Raw genomic sequence first — 20,891 nt, 5'->3', positions numbered from 1 at the left:
TTTTTTTTTTTTTTAAATTTAAAATGATGTTATAAACGGATATTAACACTGGTGGCTGGCACAGAGCAATGAACCAGAGTATATGCTGTGTGACACTGGCCTGATAGAAAATGAAAAAAAATTACACTAGCAAAATAATTAAATTTTTTGGTTAGTTAAATTTAAACTAATGTAGTTAGGGAGATATCAGTGGTGGCAGTAATCACAGCATATGCTGTGAGCCTTAAACACACAGCCTGAAAGCCAGGCAAATGCTAATAAAAAAAAAAGGAAAAAAAAAAAAGGCACGAAATATAGCCCTAAAAAAGGGATTTTTGGGGTGCTGTGCTTGCAGCAGAGATGAGTGGAGTCCTTCGGGACTGTAAATACACTAGCCTAGCTATGTTTTTCCTATTAATGTCAGGAGCAAAAACACAACACGTCCTCTCATTAAGAAAGCAAGGTCGTTATGAGTCTAAAATGGCGGATTCCAAGTAGCTGGGAGGGTCTGTGAGGGAGTGTCTGATGTTGATTGGCTCTAATGTGTCAGGCGGCTGTGACATAAAGGGTCAAAGTTTCCTCAATGATGACACATAGGGGCGGATCGAACATTGCCATGTGTTCCCCCACAAACGTGAACGCGAACAAGCTATGTTCGCTGTGAACCGTTCGCGGGCGAACAGTTCGGGACATCCCTAATTAAGCTATGCTGTCATGCCCAATAAAAAACAGGGGATAATAGATAAACCCCCAATCAACAAAACGCTAAACCAATATCTCAAGCCGCCTGTACAACCATCAGATACACTCTCCAAGAGTTCTAGCAATCACCAGAAGATGACCACAGCCCAAATTCATGCATCGGATGCCCCACCTGGGAGCCTTATCACAAAAGAAGGAACATGTCAAGAACATCCTACACAAACGGAGGGTCCTCTTTGGGGATCTCTAAAAAGACCTCTCAGCTCTTGACGAGCGGATCACACAAGCAGAGATATACCAAAAAAACACACGAACAGAAATACAACAAAATTTAACCACCCTCCAAAACCACTCTGAAATCATACAAACTCTCACTGAAAAAGTGGAGGACCTCGACAACAGAGGCCGGCCCAACAATATACTTAATGGAGACTGTGCTGCCCCCAGCTATAGAGGGCTACCTACAGGATCTTTTTTGTACAATTAAAAGAACCCTTTCCTCCCCTCCAATGGTGCTTGAAAGAGCACACAGAGCCCTAAGACCCAAACCACCGACCAAGGACCCAAAGACCATAATTGTTAAATTCCTCAGTTTCCATAAGAACCAAACACCCTGTATAACATGCAGGAATGGACATCCACATTTTCCAAAACCACTCGCCAGGGACAATCCAGAAAAGTAGGGAGCTCTCCCACATCACATCCAACCTCCGCGCTCAAAAGATACCCTATCAATGGGGTTTTCTCATTTCCATTATAGCCATACTCAGCAATAAAATCTACAAACCAGAGGCTGATGTTGAGGCCTTCTACTCAAGCAACTCTTATCTTTATTACCCGTCAAATCCATTGACATATTGGTTTCAAAAAGTTAGGTTTAAAGTATTTAATGTTCTCTCTAAAGATTGTTAGCCATAATTGTAACTCCCATTCCCCTCCTCCCAGCCCCCTTTCCCCACCCCTTCATCCTCCCCCTCCTCCCCGCCCCCTACCCCCCTACATCCCTCCACATATCCCCCCTCTTTACCCCTGCTCCCAAAACCCTAACCCCCTAACGCCACCACTGGCAGCCGCCAGTATGTGGCACATTCATAACCAACACAAACTGTTGTGGGGATATTATCTCTGGTTAATCCTTAATTGTTTGCAATCACTAGTTTGTTTTCTTATTAAAAATATACTCTAAGTTAAACATTCAATATATACAAAAGTCCCTCACAATAGCTCAAGGTAACGGTAAATTTCCCAAGTCACTAAAGCTGCAAATATAGCCTTATATAGCACTCACCCACTGCTGGTCTTTCCTGTGGTTGGGGCAATCCTGTGGCAGCGGATCGTTCACCAGGGTACTGTCCGTCCTCAAAACAGCCTGGGTCCCCGCGTCAGCCACCTCCTCTCAACCACTTTGGCCACCGACCTCTTCAGGGTGAGCGTTGTGCAGCGGCACCTCACATCCACGCTACCGGCTAAGCACTTCCGGGTAGTGACGTAGACAGGGTAAATTTTCTCCTCCGGTCCAGGATACGCTGAGGCTTAGTGGGAAAACGATTAGACAGCAAAATAGAACAAAGTCCCACAAGCCTTCTAAGCGTATATAACTTTATTGAAAACGATATTTGGAGAAAATTAAAAAATAGTAAAAGAAACGAATAACAATCCAGGACAGAGAAAAAACACAAGTCCTACGCGTTTCGGCAATACATTGCCTTAGTCATGGACACTAATGCTAAGTGTAAAACTCACCCTTTAAATACACCTGAGTGCACAGGTGTAGTATACCTGGATTGGCCAATGAAACAGGAATATCTAAGTGACGTAATGGATAGGGGCAATACTGACAATGGGAACAGAATGAATGAAAGGGAAAACAGAACTCATAAACATTATATTATATATTTATCCACATATTATAATTAGGGAGTAGGGGGAATGGATATTGGCTAGATAGTAATATTGTTATGAACTATCGGATCAGAGGCAGCAAATAATATAATGTGCAAGTATAAGAAAACCCTTCACAGTAAAATAATCTAATCACAAATATAAATAGGGAATAAGTTAATCGCATATCTCCACTATGAGCGATTCTTGCATGTCAAAATCAAACAGAAATCATATATGACTCATTCCTGATCAATATTTAAAATATCAGAGTTAGATAGTAATAATATTTGTATCATGCAATCATACAAAAAAACCTGCCTATAGTGATTAAGTATATTTGATACACTAGCATAATCTTAAAAGCCAAATTCCCCTCTTGACCTCAAAAAACCTTTTATGTGTGTGTAGGTGGTCTATCTCATCTATTCATATATACATATAAAGAAAAAATCCCATGACTTGTAGTACAATAGAATATATCTCATACTAGTTAATTGTGGTGGCACTAGAAATGAATGATGTCACCATCAATATTGAATCCATTGGGTCTTCTGGTATTCAATTTGAAAATCCAGAAGGCCTCCTTGTAGAGTAATTTGGCTGAGCGATCTCCCCCTCTTATGGAGGGACGAATATGATCTATAACTTGCCATTTGAATGTCGTAACCACCTTGCCATGGAAAAGGATAAAATGTCTGGCCAGGTCTGAGCATTCAGAGCCGTTCTCAATGTTATTTAAGTGTTCCCTAATCCTGCTTCTTGCCTCCCTAGAAGTACATCCTATGTATTGTTTATTACATTGGGTACAATCCACCATGTAAATGACATAGGTCGAGCGGCAGTTGGTATATGAATTGAGGTCATAGACCCTTTGAGTCACTGCTGACTGGAAGTTATTTGTAGATCTTGTATGACCACAGGCTATACAGTTGCTAAAGTGACATCTTTAATGCCCCTTAACATCCAACCAACTGCTTCTCTGTAAGGATGGTTGACGTAATAGACTAGGGGATAGGGTATTACCCAGTGTACATCCCCTCCTTGAAACAAAGTTGCAGCCTTCTGAAGTAATGTTTCTGAAACTGTCTTCAGCCGCAAGAATTGGAAGGTGCCTTTTCACTATGTTACATATGGCATTAAATTGTGCACTATAAGAGGTCACAAAAAGTGGCTTGGAAGCATCAAATTTATTCTTATTGTCATGCTGTGTACCATGGTCAATAAGTAATTGCTTTCTATCCAACCGATTGACCTCCAAAAGCGCTCTGCTCGCTGTTTTCTTGTGATAGCCTCTATCCAATAACTTCTTCATCATGGTCTGGCTCTCTCTCTCAAAATCCTCAATATCCGTACAGTTACGCTTAATGCGAATAAACTGGCCCTTAGCAACTCCAAAGCCCATATGTCTTGGATGATTGATCCTTCGATGTAGAATAGCATTGGTAGCAATGGGCTTACGGTATAGGGTAGTTTTAATAACCCCAGCATCCTTATCCCCTATCAAAAGGAGATCCAAGTAAGGTATACTGGTGTTATCACTAGCATGTGTAAATTGAAGGTTTACATCATTGGTGTTGAGATATTCCACAAATTGTACTAATCTATCATGACCCCCTGTCCAAATGAACAGGAGGTCATTGATATATCTTTTGTACATAGTAATTTCAGTCTTGAATGGGTTTCTATCTGCAAAGACGTGGCATGCCTCCCACCAACCCATAAAAAGGTTGGAGTATGCGGGGGCAAACTTGGCCCCCATCGCTGTGCCACCTGTGCACTCAGGTGTATTTAAAGGGTCATTTTTACACTTAGCATTAGTGTCCATGACTAAGGCAATGTATTGCCGAAACGCGTAGGACTTGTGTTTTTTCTCTGTCCTGGATTGTTATTCGTTTCTTTTACTATTTTTTAATTCTCTCCAAATATCGTTTTCAATAAAGTTATATACGCTTAGAAGGCTTGTGGGACTTTTGTTCTATTTTGCTGTCTAATCGTTTTCCCACTAAGCCTCAGCGTATCCTGGACCGGAGGAGAAAATTTACCCTGTCTACGTCACTACCCGGAAGTGCTTAGCCGGTAGCGTGGATGTGAGGTGCCGCTGCACAACGCTCACCCTGAAGAGGTCGGTGGCCAAAGTGGTTGAGAGGAGGTGGCTGACGCGGGGACCCAGGCTGTTTTGAGGACGGACAGTACCCCGGTGAACGATCCGCTGCCACAGGATTGCCCCAACCACAGGAAAGACCAGCAGTGGGTGAGTGCTATATAAGGCTATATTTGCAGCTTTAGTGACTTGGGAAATTTACCGTTACCTTGAGCTATTGTGAGGGACTTTTGTATATATTGAATAGATTTTCTTTCCCTCATACGGCTCGGTTTACTGACTTACTTGCCATACTCTCCTTTGAATTTTGGTATCAGGAATCCCTATTTTTGCACTATTATTGAACTTTCTGGGATTTAATTTTGATATGGAGAACCGTGACCTATTTTCCTTAAGACCAATGGCAACTATGGATATGGACAGGCTGACAATAGAGGACACTTTTGTCAATCAAAAAGAGACACTGTCTATTAGTGACATTTTTCTCCTCATGGAAAAAACTCTTATAAAGGAATATAAAATCTGGTGGGACAAAAGGGCCCTGGAAAAATATTTACTATTGGATTTAATCCCCAGAGGGCTCCGTATGAATAAATATCCCACTTTTCAGGTTGATGATCCCACTTTTGTTACAGAATGGAACCAGATCCTAACTGAGCGTTCCAGGAGACTTATGACACTAATTATTAGATTTAAAGAGACAGCTCTGCAATCAACACGTGAGGAGCTAGCTGACCTACAGAATCGTTTGAATGATTATACACTGCACCCTAAATATGGGGATATGGATTTACTATTAAAGGACTCTGTTAATAAATTTCGTGTTGAACTTGACAACTTTAAACTTAAGAAATTTATGAGGGACAATGAAGATCATGTCCATAACAGGGTTTATACGTGGCATATACGTAGCAACACCACTAATAATAGGTCTAGATCTAGATCGAGATCAAGAGGCAGAAATGCATCCCGACCATTAGACAAACATGTATCTTTTTTAACCCCTATGCCTATTGAACAAATACCCTTACAACAGGTTGCCTCCCCATTACCACCTATACTCCCTACTGTGTCATCTGAGCAGGCAGTCAGATCTAAATCTGATAGCAATAGTCGCTATGATACTATGTTAACTAGAAATGCATCAAAGAGGAATGATACTAACTTACCATCCCTCTCAGAGCAAAGAAAACAAGCATTTCTTGGTGAGAATGAAGGAGAAGTAAGTGCTATGACTACAGAGTTAGCCCCTTCAATAACAAGAAATGATCAGCAGGTTTTTCACAGGGACCTAGCCTCAGGAGAGGGGGGAGGAAGAGGAGGAAGAGGACAAAGAGGCAGAGGGGCAGGAAGATACAGAAGAGGGGGCAGGAACAAGTATGTAATCTAAGTGTAGTTAACCTTTCCAGTACTCCACTCACTGAACCAGAGTGTGAAGTATTGGGTTTGGGCTTGGGTTTCATCCCTACTAATAAGTTTAACCTATTTGATACAATAGTGGATTTGAATAAATTGGTTCGTGACCTAACTTTGAAAAAGTATTTTTGGAATAAAGAGCAATTAGGGGAAGTTCCCGACACCAGTGTTCAGAATTTAATTCAAGATCTCCCTAAAATTTATGACATGGTTGATTTTGGTGAAACTTGTGATTATCTACAACTCCATACTTTAGGCCAAGAAACAACAGTTGATGAATCTCTCTTAAAAATCACGCATGGGGGTTTTAAACCCCAGTCTATCTTTTACCCCACTAGGGAGAGAGGCCCTTTTTTAGAAGCCTTCCACCACAGGGTGGAGGAGGATCTTATCAAACTCTCTGCTGACTGCAAACACCCCCGCCCTAATCTTACCAAAGCCCAGGCCTTGGCTCTTGAGTCTCTCAAGAGTAGGGACGATATTATCATTAAACAGGCGGATAAGGGCGGATGTGTTGTGGTCCAAGATAAGACAGCCTATTTAACAGAAGCAAACAGACAGTTGGGTGACACAGAGGTGTATCAGGTTTTGAGGAGTAATCCCACTGATGAATTTAGGAGAGAATTGGTGTCATTAATTGATGATGGTATAGAAAATGGCATTTTGGATCAGAACACAGTAGATTTTTTATTTGTCTCAAATCCTATTGTTCCAATTTTCCATCACCTCCCCAAGGTACATAAATCCTTGGAGGAGGTGAAGGGAAGGCCAATTGTGGCAGGAATTGGTTCAATTTTTTAGAACATATCTACATGGGTTGAATCTCTACTCCAACCCATTGTGTTCAAATTGCCCACATACATCAAAGACACCAAGCATTTACTAAATTGTTTACAGCAAGGGAATTGGGATGAGAGATCACACTGGTTAACAGTGGATGTTGTGGGGCTATATTCAGCCATTCCCCATGCCAGTGGTCTCGAAGCCGTGTCATACATGCTGGATAATTTCAGTAATTATGGTGAAAGTCTCAAATTGTTTTTGTTACAGACACTTGAGTTCCTGGTAACCCATAATTTTTTCCAGTTTAACGGCAAATTCTATCTGCAAAGGCGTGGCACAGCGATGGGGGCCAAGTTTGCCCCCGCATACGCCAACCTTTTTATGGGTTGGTGGGAGGCATGCCACGTCTTTGCAGATAGAAACCCATTCAAGACTGAAATTACTATGTACAAAAGATATATCGATGACCTCCTGTTCATTTGGACAGGGGGTCATGATAGATTAGTACAATTTGTGGAATATCTCAACACCAATGATGTAAACCTTCAATTTACACATGCTAGTGATAACACCAGTATACCTTACTTGGATCTCCTTTTGATAGGGGATAAGGATGCTGGGGTTCTTAAAACTACCCTATACCGTAAGCCCATTGCTACCAATGCTATTCTACATGGAAGGATCAATCATCCAAGACATATGGGTCGCATTAAGCGTAACTGTATGGATATTGAGGATTTTGAGAGAGAGAGCCAGACCATGATGAAGAATTTATTGGATAGAGGCTATCACAAGAAAACAGTGAGCAGAGCGCTTTTGGAGGTCAATCGGTTGGATAGAAAGCAATTACTTATTGACCATGGTACACAGCATGACAATAAGAATAAATTTGATGCTTCCAAGCCACTTTTTGTGACCTCTTATAGTGCACAATTTAATGCCATATGTAACATAGTGAAAAAGCACCTTCCAATTCTTGCGGCTGAAGACAGTTTCATAAACATTACTTCAGAAGGCTGCAACTTTGTTTCAATGAGGGGATGTACACTGGGTAATACCCTATCCCCTAGTCTATTACGTCAACCATCCTTACAGAGAAGCAGTTGGTTGGATGTTAAGGGGCATTACAGATGTCACTTTAGCAACTGTATAGCCTGTGGTCATACAAGATCTACAAATAACTTCCAGTCAGCAGTGACTCAAAGGGTCTATGACCTCAATTCATATACCAACTGCTGCTCGACCTATGTCATTTACATGGTGGATTGTACCCAATGTAATAAACAATACATAGGATGTACTTCTAGGCAGGCAAGAAGCAGGATTAGGGAACACTTAAATAACATTGAGAACGGCTCTGAATGCTCAGACCTGGCCAGACATTTTATCCTTTTCCATGGCAAGGTGGTCACAACATTCAAATGGCAAGTTATAGATCATATTCATCCCTCCATAAGAGGGGGAGATCGCTCAGCCAAATTACTCTACAAGGAGGCCTTCTGGATTTTCAAATTGAATACCAGAAGACCCAATGGATTCAATATTGATGGTGACATCATTAATTTCTGGTGCCACCACAAATAACTAGTATGAGATATATTCTATTGTACTACAAGTCATGGGATTTTTTCTTTATATGTATATATGAATAGATGAGTTAGACCACCTACACACACATAAAAGGTTTTTGAGGTCAAGAGGGGAATTTGGCTGTTAAGATTATGCTAGTGTATCAAATATACTTAATCACTATAGGCAGGTTTTTTTGTATGATTGCATGATACAAATATTATTACTATCTAACTCTGATATTTTAAATATTGATCAGGAATGAGTCATATATGAATTCCGTTTGATTTTGACATGCAAGAATCGCTCATAGTGGAGATATGCGATTAACTTATTCCCTATTTATATTTGTGATTAGATTATTTTACTGTGAAGGGTTTTCTTATACTTGCACATTATATTATTTGCTGCCTCTGATCCGATAGTTTATAACAATATTACTATCTAGCCAATATCCATTCCCCCTACTCCCTAATTATAATATGTGGATAAATATATAATATAATGTTTATGAGTTCTGTTTTCCCTTTCATTCATTCTGTTCCCATTGTCAGTATTGCCCCTATCCATTACGTCACTTAGATATTCCTGTTTCATTGGCCAATCCAGGTATACTACACCTGTGCACTCAGGTGTATTTAAAGGGTGATTTTTACACTTAGCATTAGTGTCCATGACTAAGGCAATGTATTGCCGAAACGCGTAGGACTTGTGTTTTTTCTCTGTCCTGGATTGTTATTCGTTTCTTTTACTATTTTTTAATTTTCTCCAAATATCGTTTTCAATAAAGTTATATACGCTTAGAAGGTTTGTGGGACTTTGTTCTATTTTGTAAGTTAAACATTGCTTACACCTGTTCTAAACAACTCCCAATACTAGACTTTTGTAAAGTATTGCCATCAAATCCACTTGATTGTTGGTTCTCCCGTTTATGACACACCCACACATCTCAATACATCTAACCCTTCCCTACCTATATAACCCCCACTCCACCCTCTCCTCCTTCAGGTTTTTTTCCCTCACTCTTCTATGTCTCCAAGAATCAGTAGATTCCAAAACCACTCTATCACACTAGCCAATATAAATGTTAAGGGCCTGAATAGCCCAGGCAAAAGGTCCATCTTCCTGAAAGAACCCAATAAGATAGGAAGCCACATCTTGTTCCTACAAGAAACATAATATCAGAAAAGCAGGGAATCCAAATGGAACACTGCATGCTACACTACATCTATCTTTGCCTCAGGCCCAAAAAAAAATGGAGTAGGAATTTTCATTCATAGACACCTCCCCCTTCAAAAAACAGACACAATAATAGATACTGAGGGTAGATATCTAATGATTAAGGGCCTCTTATATGGCCACCCCATAACATTAGTAAATGTATATGCCCCCAATGCTGACCAACACACCTACATTAAAAAAATCACCAATCTGATACTTGAAAACACTGCTAGTACAGTGCTCCTTGCTGGAGACTTTAATGTACCCCTGTACCCTGAAATAGATACGTCCAACAGCACTTTCAGTATTCCAAACCGAATGACCAAAAACATTAGATCCACACTTTTCAAATTAAAACTGCATGATGTATGGAGAACTTCCTACCCTCTGGGCAGGGATTATTCATACCACCCAGCACCACATAACAAATATTCAAGGCTAGACTATATATTTACTGACTCATTTGGACTTTCAATGATTCCAGCATGTGAAATAGGCAACATTGTCTGGTCTGATAACTTCTTAAACATTACGGTAGAGTTTACAATTTAAATATATCCTCCCAACCGCATATTATTCAAAAGCTTCAGAGCGACCATCACATAATCGAACGCCAAAAATGTAAATACCTTGGTATCTTACTTTCGGTTAACTCCCATGATATATATAAAAATAATTAATTTAGACTAAGAGAGGAGATATCTAAAGACCTATCCTCATGGAGAAACAAACCCCTAAACTGGCTAGGTAGAATAGGACTAAGCAAAATGAACATTCTTCCCCAAATATTGTACCTCTTACAAACAGTCCCTATTCCCCTACCATCAAACTACATGTCCACACTACAAAAAAATTATAGAAGACTACATTTTGGCCAACACTAGATCATAAATCAAGCGGCACACAATGCTTCTCCCTAGAGACAGTGGTTGATTAGGAGTACCTGACTTAACAATTTATAGGCAAGCCATACTTCTACAACGCTTGGGGGACTGGTGCCATAACACTGACCTTAAATCATGGGTTAGACTAGACACTCCCCCCCCCCCACCTATGCCCCAAATTGATCTCTCTATACCCTTTATCAGTAGAGATACTACATGAATGAGATAAAACACTGAACACTAACACACTCATGTCCTCCCTACCATCCCCACTTCTCCCAATAAAGGATCACCCTCATCTTCCCTTCAACTACTCTAACTCCCCCTCAGGGACCTTTTACCCACTACGAAATGAGATCCTACATTACGCTCAGGAAGGGGATAAACTACTCCCATATGATACACTACAAGAATTGCACCCTGATCTTTATCTGTCCTGGTTTAAATACCATCAGTTACCCCACTTCATAACAAAACAAAAGAACACAAAAATCCATATTTCAAAGTCTAACACCATTTGAACAAATATGCACCATGGACATTGCATCCAAACACATCATCTCACTAATATATAAAGTGGTCTGGAACACCGAATTAGGTACAGACCTGGACTCAAAATCATGGCTTAAAGCTTTCACTTCAACTAAACGAGCAGCATCCTGAGCGACAACTCAAGATATGCTACTAAAATTCCAATGCCGATGGTATCTCACCCCACAAAGGCTCCACAGATCATTCCCTTCTGTAAGCAATAGCTGCTGGAGGGGATGTGGTGAGAGGGGGACCCACCTGCACATATGGTGGTCATGTATTTGGGGTAATCTCAGATAAACTTGGGGTCATAGTCTCAAACTCACCTGACATCCTGCTACACCACTCCCTTTTAAAAAATAAAGACAAAACTAAATTCTCATTGTTAATCAATATGCTTAGTAGCGCTAAAAAACAAATTCCCCAAAAATGGAAATCCCCTAACACTCCCACTATACAAGAATGGCGCACACAAGTAAACGATCTGCTGAACCTAGAAAAATATCACTACCTAAAGACAGGTAACCTGGATATCCATGCGAGTATGGTGGATCTATGGTGTGCCTAAAACCCAGAAACATAGGCCGCGCTAGGCTTTCTAAACTCCTGATTTCGTGTGAGACTCTCTACACTTTTCTTCTCCACACTCTTTTTCCCCCCTCCTCGAGATGCATGGATTTGACAAGTTCTAACCCTTAAATTACCTCTTAGAACATTTTTTGACATATGCCTTCATCGTTGGTAAAATTGTTATCAGCATATATAACTGATTTTCTATGTTGACTAATATTGTAAATCTGTTTTAAGTTTTGATGTTGCAGACTTTGAAAATTGTAAATTTGACCTGATATACTCATGAGAAAAACATAATTTATGCTTACCTGATAAATTTATTTCTCTTGTAGTGTATCCAGTCCACAGATCATCCATTACTTGTGGGATATTCTCCTTCCCAACAGGAAGTTGCAAGAGGATCACCCACAGCAGAGCTGCTATATAGCTCCTCCCCTCACTGCCATATCCAGTCATTCGACCGAAACAAAACGAGAAAGGAGAAACCATAGGGTGCAGTGGTGACTGTAGTTAATTAACATTTAGACCTGCCTTAAAAAGGACAGGGCGGGCCGTGGACTGGATACACTACAAGAGAAATAAATTTATCAGGTAAGCATAAATTATGTTTTCTCTTGTTAAGTGTATCCAGTCCACGGATCATCCATTACTTGTGGGATACCAATACCAAATCTAAAGTACACGGATGATGGGAGGGACAAGGCAGGAACTTAAACGGAAGGAACCACTGCCTGTAGAACCTTTCTCCCAAAAACAGCCTCCGAAGAAGCAAAAGTGTCAAATTTGTAAAATTTTGAAAAGGTGTGAAGCGAAGACCAAGTCGCAGCCTTGCAAATCTGTTCAACAGAGGCCTCATTTATAAAGGCCCAGGTGGAAGCCACAGCTCTAGTAGAATGAGCTGTAATCCTTTCAGGGGGCTGCTGTCCAGCAGTCTCATAGGCTAAGCGTATTATGCTCCGAATCCAAAAGGAGAGAGAGGTTGTCGAAGCTTTTTGACCTCTCCTCTGTCCAGAGTAAATGACAAACAGGGCAGATGTTTGACGAAAATCTTTAGTAGCCTGTAAGTAAAACTTCAAGGCACGGACTACGTCCAGATTATGCAAAAGACGTTCCTTCTTTGAAGAAGGATTAGGACACAATGATGGAACAACAATCTCTTGATTGATATTCCTGTTAGAAACCACCTTAGGTAAAAACCCAGGTTTGGTATGCAGAACTACCTTGTCTGAATGAAAAATCAGATAAGGAGAATCACAATGTAAGGCAGATAACTCAGAGACTCTTCGAGCCAAGGAAATAGCCATCAAAAACAGAACTTTCCAAGATAAAAGTTTAATATCAATGGAATGAAGGGGTTCAAACGGAACTCCCTGAAGAACTTTAAGAACCAAGTTTAAGCTCCACGGGGGAGCAACAGTTTTAAACACAGGCTTAATCCTAACCAAAGCCTGACAAAATGCCTGGACGTCTGGAACTTCTGCCAGACGCTTGTGCAAAAGAATAAACAGAGCAGAGATCTGTCCTTTTAAAGAACTAGCTGATAAGCCTTTGTCCAAACCCTCTTGGAGAAAGGACAATATCCTAGGAATCCTAACCTTACTCCATGAGTAACTCTTGGATTCACACCAATAAAGATATTTACGCCATATCTTATGGTAGATTTTCCTGGTGACAGGCTTCCGAGCCTGTATTAAGGTATCAATGACTGACTCAGAGAAGCCACGCCTTGATAGAATCAAGCGTTCAATCTCCATGCAGTCAGTCTCAGAGAAATTAGATTTGGATGATTGAAAGGACCTTGTATTAGAAGGTCCTGCCTCAGAGGCAGAGTCCATGGTGGAAGAGATGACATGTCCACTAGGTCTGCATACCAGGTCCTGCGTGGCTACGCAGGTGCCATCAGAATCACTGATGCTCTCTCCTGTTTGATTTTGGCAATCACTCGAGGGAGCAGAGGAAATGGTGGAAACACATAGGCCATGTTGAAGAACCAAGGAGCTGCTAGAGCATCTATCAGCGTTGCTCCCGGGTCCCTGGACCTGGATCCGTAACAAGGAAGCTTGGCGTTCTGGCGAGACGCCATGAGATCCAGTTCTGGTTTGCCCCAACAATGGACCAGTTGAGCAAACACCTCCGGATGGAGTTCCCACTCCCCCGGATGAAAAGTCTGACGACTTAGAAAATCCGCCTCCCAGTTATCTACGCCTGGGATGTGGATCGCTGACAGGTGGCAAGAGTGAGACTCAGCCCAGCGAATTATCTTTGAGACTTCTAACATCGTTAGGGAACTCCTGGTTCCCCCTTGATGGTTGATGTAAGCCACAGTCGTGATGTTGTCCGACTGAAATCTGATGAACCTCAGTGTTGCTAACTGAGGCCAAGCTAGAAGAGCATTGAATATTGCTCTTAACGCCAGAATATTTATTGGGAGGAGTTTCTCCTCCTGAGTCCACGATCCCTGAGCCTTCAGGGAGTTCCAGACTGCGCCCCAGCCTAGAAGGCTGGCATCTGTTGTTACAATCGTCCAATCTGGCATGCGAAAGGTCATACCCTTGGACAGATGGACCCGAGAAAGCCACCAGAGAAGAGAATCTCTGGTCTCTTGATCCAGATTTAGTAGAGGGGACAAATCTGAGTAATCCCCATTCCACTGACTTAGCATGCATAATTGCAGCGGTCTGAGATGCAGGCATTATGTCCATTGCCGCTACCATTAAGCCGATTACTTCCATACACTGAGCCACTGAAGGGCGTGGAATGGAATGAAGGACACTGCAAGCATTTAGAAGTTTTGATAACCTGGACTCCGTCAGGTAAATTTTCATCTCTACAGAATCTATAAGAGTCCCTAGGAAGGAGACTCTTGTGAGTGGTGATAGAGAACTCTTTTCCACGTTCACTTTCCACCCATGCGACCTCAGAAATGCGAGAACTATCTCTGTATGAGACTTGGCAATTTGAAAGCTTGACGCCTGTATCAGGATGTCGTCTAGATATGGAGCCACCGCTATGCCTCGCGGTCTTAGAACCGCCAGAAGTGAGCCCAGAACCTTTGTAAAAATTCTCGGGGCAGTGGCCAACCCGAAGGGAAGAGCTACAAATTGGTAATGCCTGTCTAGAAAGGCAAACCTTAGGAACCGATGATGATCTTTGTGAATCGGTATGTGAAGGTAGGCATCCTTTAAGTCAACTGTGGTCATGTACTGACCCTCTTGGATCATGGGTAGGATGGTCCGAATAGTTTCCATTTTGAATGATGGAACTCTGAGGAATTTGTTTAAGATCTTTAGATCCAAGATTGGTCTGAAGGTTCCCTCTTTCTTGGGAACCACAAACAGATTTGAATAAAATCCCTGTCCTTGTTCCGTCCGCGGAACTGGATAGATCACTCCCATTACTAGGAGGTCTTGCACACAGCTTAAGAATGCCTCTTTCTTTATCTGGTTTGCTGATAACCTTGAAAGATGAAATCTCCCTTGTGGAGGAGAAGCTTTGAAGTCCAGAAGATATCCCTGAGATATGATCTCCAACGCCCAGGGATCCTGAGCATCTCTTGCCCACGCCTGGGCGAAGAGAGAAAGTCTGCCCCCCACTAGATCCGTTTCTGGATAGGGGGCCATTCCTTCATGCTGTCTTGGGGGCAGCAGCAGGCTTTCTGGCCTGCTTGCCCTTGTTCCAGGACTGGTTAGGTTTCCAGGCCTGTCTGGAATGAGCAACAGTTCCCTCTTGTTTTGAAGCGGAGGAAGTTGATGCTGCTCCTGCCTTGAAATTTCGAAAGGCACGAAAATTAGACTGTTTGGCCTTTGATTTGGCCCTGTCCTGAGGAAGGGTATGACCCTTGCCTCCAGTAATGTCAGCAATAATTTCCTTCAAGCCAGGCCGGAATAAGGTCTGCCCCTTGAAAGGAATGTTGAGTAATTTAGAATTTTAAGTCACGTCAGCTGACCAGGATTTAAGCCATAGCGCCCTACGCGCCTGGATGGCGAATCCGGAATTCTTAGCCGTTAGTTTAGTCAAATGAACAATGGCATCAGAAACAAATGAGTTAGCTAGCTTAAGCGTTCTAAGCTTGTCAATAATTTCATTCAATGGAGCTGTCTGGATGGCCTCTTCCCGGGCCTCAAACCAGAATGCCGCCGCAGCAGTGACAGGCGCAATGCATGCAAGGGGCTGTAAAATAAAAACTTGTTGAATAAACATTTTCTTAATGTAACCCTCCAATTTTTTATCCATTGGATCTGAAAAAGCACAACTGTCCTCAACCGGGATAGTGGTACGCTTTGCTAAAGTAGAAACTGCTCCCTCCACCTTAGGGACCGTCTGCCATAAGTCCCGTGAAGTGGCGTCTATTGGAAACATTTTTCTAAATATAGGAGGTGGGGAAAAGGGCACACCGGGTCTATCCCACTCCTTGCTAATAATTTCTGTAAGCCTTTTAGGTATAGGAAAAACGTCAGTACACACCGGCACCGCATAGTATCTATCCAGCCTACACAATTTCTCTGGAATTGCAACTGTGTTACAGTCATTCAGAGCAGCTAATACCTCCCCAAGCAATACACGGAGGTTCTCAAGCTTAAATTTAAAATTAGAAATCTCTGAATCAGGTTTCCCCGAGTCAGAGATGTCACCCACAGACTGAAGCTCTCCGTCCTCATGTTCTGCATACTGTGACGCAGTATCAGACATGGCTCTAACAGCATTTGCGCGCTCTGTATCTCTCCTAACCCCAGAGCTATCGCGCTTGCCTCTTAATTCAGGCAATCTAGATAATACCTCTGACAGGGTATTATTCATGATTGCAGCCATGTCCTGCAAGGTAATCGCTATGGGCGTCCCTGATGTAATTGGCGCCATATTAGCGTGCGTCCCCTGAGTGGGAGGCGAAGGGTCTGACACGTGGGGAGAGTTAGTCGGCATAACTTCCCCCTCGATAGAACCCTCTGGTGATAATTCTTTTATAGATAAAGACTGATCTTTACTGTGTAAGGTGAAATCAATACATTTAGTACACATTCTCCTATGGGGCTCCACCATGGCTTTCAAACATAATGAACAAGTAGGTTCCTCTGTGTCAGACATGTTTAAACAGACTAGCAATGAGACTAGCAAGCTTGGAAAACACTTTAAAACAAGTTTACAAGCAATATAAAAAACGTTACTGCGCCTTTAAGAAACATAAATTTTCCCAAATTTTGAAATAACAGTGAAAAAATGCAGTTACACTAACGAAATTTTTACAGTGCATGTAATAAGTTAGCAGAGCATTGCACCCACTTGCAAATGGATGATTAACCCCTAAATACCAAAAACGGAATAACAAATGACAAAAACGTTTTTTAAACAGTCACAACAACTGCCACAGCTCTACTGTGGCTTTTTACCTCCCTCAATACGACTTTTGAAGCCTTTTGAGCCCTTCAGAGAAGTCCTGGATCATGCAGGAAGAAGCTGGATGTCTGTGTCTGTAATTTTTGCTGTGCAAAAAAAACGCCAAAATAGGCCCCTCCCACTCATATTACAACAGTGGGAAGCCTCAGGGAACTGTTTCTAGGCAAAATTCAAGCCAGCCATGTGGAAAAAACTAGGCCCCAATAAGTTTTATCACCAAACATATGTAAAAAACGATTAAACATGCCAGCAAACGTTTTAAAATACACTTTTATAAGAGTATGTATCTCTATTAATAAGCCTGATACCAGTCGCTATCACTGCATTTAAGGCTTTACTTACATTACTTCGGTATCAGCAGCATTTTCTAGCAAATTCCATCCCTAGAAAAATATTTTAACTGCACATACCTTATTACAGGAAAACCTGCACGCTATTCCCCCTCTGAAGTTACCTCACTCCTCTGGATATGTGAGAACAGCAAAGGATCTTAGTTACTTCTGCTAAGATCATAGAAAACGCAGGCAGATTCTTCTTCTAAATACTGCCTGAGATAAACAGTACACTCCAGTACCATTTAAAAATAACAAACTTTTGATTGAAGAAATAAACTAAGTATAAAACACCACAGTCCTCTTACGACCTCCATCTTAGTTGAGAGTTGCAAGAGAATGACTGGATATGGCAGTGAGAGGAGGAGCTATATAGCAGCTCTGCTGTGGGTGATCCTCTTGCAACCTCCTGTTGGGAAGGAGAATATCCCACAAGTAATGGATGATCCGTGGACTGGATACACTTAACAAGAGAAAATACTGTAAGCAGTGGAGGCCTCACTTTCTTAGTGTGGCCACCTCTCACTCAATTACTCATTGACAAACTACTCCTACTATTGCCCCACCTTACCAGTGATATTCCCAGATCTCGCTTCTGTTGATCTTTTGTTCAACACGATTTGTAAAATGTCAACCATTTAAAAAAAATATATATATATTTCTCTCATGTAATGTATCTTTACTTATATCAATAAAGCTCATTTTTAAAAAAAAAAAACTATAAAACAAACAAAACAGAAACATCCAAATGTAAGTGCAGAAAATAAGATGGTAAGATGGAGATGGAGGAAAAAGGTATTTAATGATTAATTTAAATTAATTTCATTATCACATGCTTTTAATTTCCTCCTCATACTTAGGCGTCATGTCATGGAGACACCATCTCTGGTTGTATACCTACCTACCAGCTTTTCAACAAAGTATATAGAGAGCACAAAGGTTACTTGATAATAGAAGTAAACTGAATATGCTTTTGAAATTGTATGCTCTGTCTCAATCATAAAAGAAAATGTTTAGATTTCATGTCCCTTTAAAGTTGTAGAGGTCCAAAGCCATGTACAGATTTGCCCAATAGGGTTTTTATGGTCGATTTGAATACTACAAAACCAGATAGATTGTAATGATCTATAATTTGAAAACCTCATGAAAAACACAGCACTTTGTACATCATTAAATGTTATAGCATGTAAGAAACATGAATAATACAAAGTGCATGTCTACTGGTCATATTGTAGGAGTGTTTTGTTTGGCACAGTACACTGATATATTTAAAGGAAGAATGATGGGTTCCTTTGTAAAAGCACAAACAAATATATTGCACTATATAAAATCTTAAGTGAGTTTCTGTTGGCTTATTATGTATAAATATACAGAAAAATATATGGCAATGCTGACATCATTCAGTGGGTTGATGCAAAAGATCTAAACAATATACAAATCTCTTTTTATGAGAAAAGCATCATATTACCCAAACTATAAACAATTGCACCAAGAAGAAGCTGTAGTGTAATATTTTACAAAAAAATAACAGCCACTAACATAACTTTATTAGACATGCAAGTTAATTTATAAACAAATGTTAAGACAATACTATCTAGGTTATATCATAGTAAATACACTATTTAAAATGGTCTTAAAATGTTAACAAAAATATCCTGAATATGTTTCTGTAAGATGTTTCCTTACTGTTTATTTGAATCCAATGCATTTCCGTCCTCCCACACAAACGTAGATTCAGTGTCCATGTCATTTAGCCCAATCCAGAAAGTATCACATCTGATAGTTTTGGAGATGAATATCTAAAATGGAAACCCAATGGGACATATTTTTAATAAGAAGAAAATGCAATAGGTAAGGTGCATGCGCCTACATCCAACACTCATGCATGTTTTGCTTCCAGTACTGTGAGATCACACAGAACTCAGCGCATGCATGTGTGTCAAAGGTGGGTACTTATGGCTTATATGCATATGCTTGGAAAGTTGGGTGCAATAATTTTTTTTTCCAGAAGTTTTTTTTTGCAAATTGGACGTATAGCAAAAATGTGTCTAGACCAGGGGTTTTCAAACCTGTCATCAGGCCTCCCTAACAGGCCAGATTTTCAGGATCACCTTGGTTTAGAGCCGGTTAATAACCATGTTACTAATCAGCTGACTAATTCACCTGTGCTTCATTTCAGATATCCTGAAAATGTGACCCGTTAGGGAGGCCTGAGGACAAGTTTGAAAACCCCTGGTCTAGACTAATTTAGAAGCAATTAAAGAGATAAACCTTTTCTCTTGTTAGGATGTATCCAGTCCACGGATCATCCATTACATGTGGGATATTCTCCTTCCCAACAGGAAGTTGCAAGAGGATCACCCACAGCAGACCTGCTATATAGCTCCTCCCCTAACTGCCATATCCAGTCATTCTCTTGCAAGCTCTCAACATAGCTGGAGGTAGTTAGAGGAAAGTGGTAAAATATAGTTAGTTTTTTCTTCAATCAAAAGTTTATTGTTTTTAAATGGTACCGGAGTGTACTGTTTTTATCTCAGGCAGCATTTAGAAGAAGAATCTGCCTGCGTTTTTCTATGATCTTAGCAGAAGTAACTAAGATCCACTGCCGTTCTCACGTATGTCTGAGGAGTGAGGTAACTTCAGAGGGAGAATGGCGTGCAGGGTATCCTGCAATAAGGTATGTGCAGTTAAGTTTTTCTAGGGATGGAATTCGCTAGAAAATGCTGCTGATACCGGATTAATGTAAGTTAAAGCCTAAATACAGTGATTTAATAGCGACTAGTATCAGGCTTGCTATCATAGGTATATACTCTGATTAATGTGCAATATAAAACGTTTGCTGGCATGTTTAATCGTTTTTATATATGCTTTGGTGATAAAACTTATTGGGGCCTAGTTTTTTTCCACATGGCTGGCTTTATTTTTGCCTAGAAACAGTTTCCTGAGGCTTTCCACTGTTATAGTATAAAAGTTACAGTTGGTGCAGTTAAAATTACAAACTGTGACATTCAGCTTCCCTCATCAGTCCCCTGCATGCTATAGGACATCTCTGAAGGGCTCAAAAGGCTTCAAAAATAGGAGCTCAGTTGTTATGACTGTTTAAAAAACATATTTTTCGTTTTGTTAATCTGATTTTTGTATTAAGGGGTTAATCATCCATTTGCAAGTGGGTGCAATGCTCTGCTAACTTGTTACATACACTGTAAAAATTTCGTTAGTTTAACTGCCTTTTTTCACTGTTATTTCAAATTTTGGCAAAATTTGTTTCTCTTAAAGGCACAGTAACGTTTTTTTATATTTCTTGTTAACTTGATTTAAAGTGTTTTCCAAGCTTGCTAGTCTGTATAAACATGTCTGACATAGAGGAAACTCCTTGTTCATTATGTTTAAAAGCCATGGTGGAACCCCATAGGAGAATGTGTACTAAATGCATTGATTTCACTTTAAACAATAAAGATCAGCTGTTATCTTTAAAAGAATTATCACCAGAGGATTCTGACGAGGGGGAAGTTATGCCGACTAACT

At 40.7% G+C, this 20,891-nt stretch overlaps 1 protein-coding gene across 1 annotated transcript in view; it reads right to left on the bottom strand.

The window, feature by feature from the left end:
• The window catches only part of LOC128649667 (CD209 antigen-like protein E), a 283,146-nt gene that overhangs the window by 63,722 nt on the left and 198,533 nt on the right, over positions 1 to 20,891 (bottom strand). The window contains exon 6 of the mRNA XM_053703049.1: positions 19,053 to 19,165. Coding sequence (XP_053559024.1) covers positions 19,053 to 19,165 — 113 coding nt within the window. The remainder of the gene's footprint in view (positions 1 to 19,052; positions 19,166 to 20,891) is intronic.

The sequence above is a fragment of the Bombina bombina genome, chromosome 2, assembly GCF_027579735.1.
Source record: "Bombina bombina isolate aBomBom1 chromosome 2, aBomBom1.pri, whole genome shotgun sequence".
Classification (NCBI taxonomy): domain Eukaryota; kingdom Metazoa; phylum Chordata; class Amphibia; order Anura; family Bombinatoridae; genus Bombina; species Bombina bombina.
Note: the sequence above shows the minus strand (reverse complement) of the source record. Positions and strands in the feature narration are given on the sequence as shown.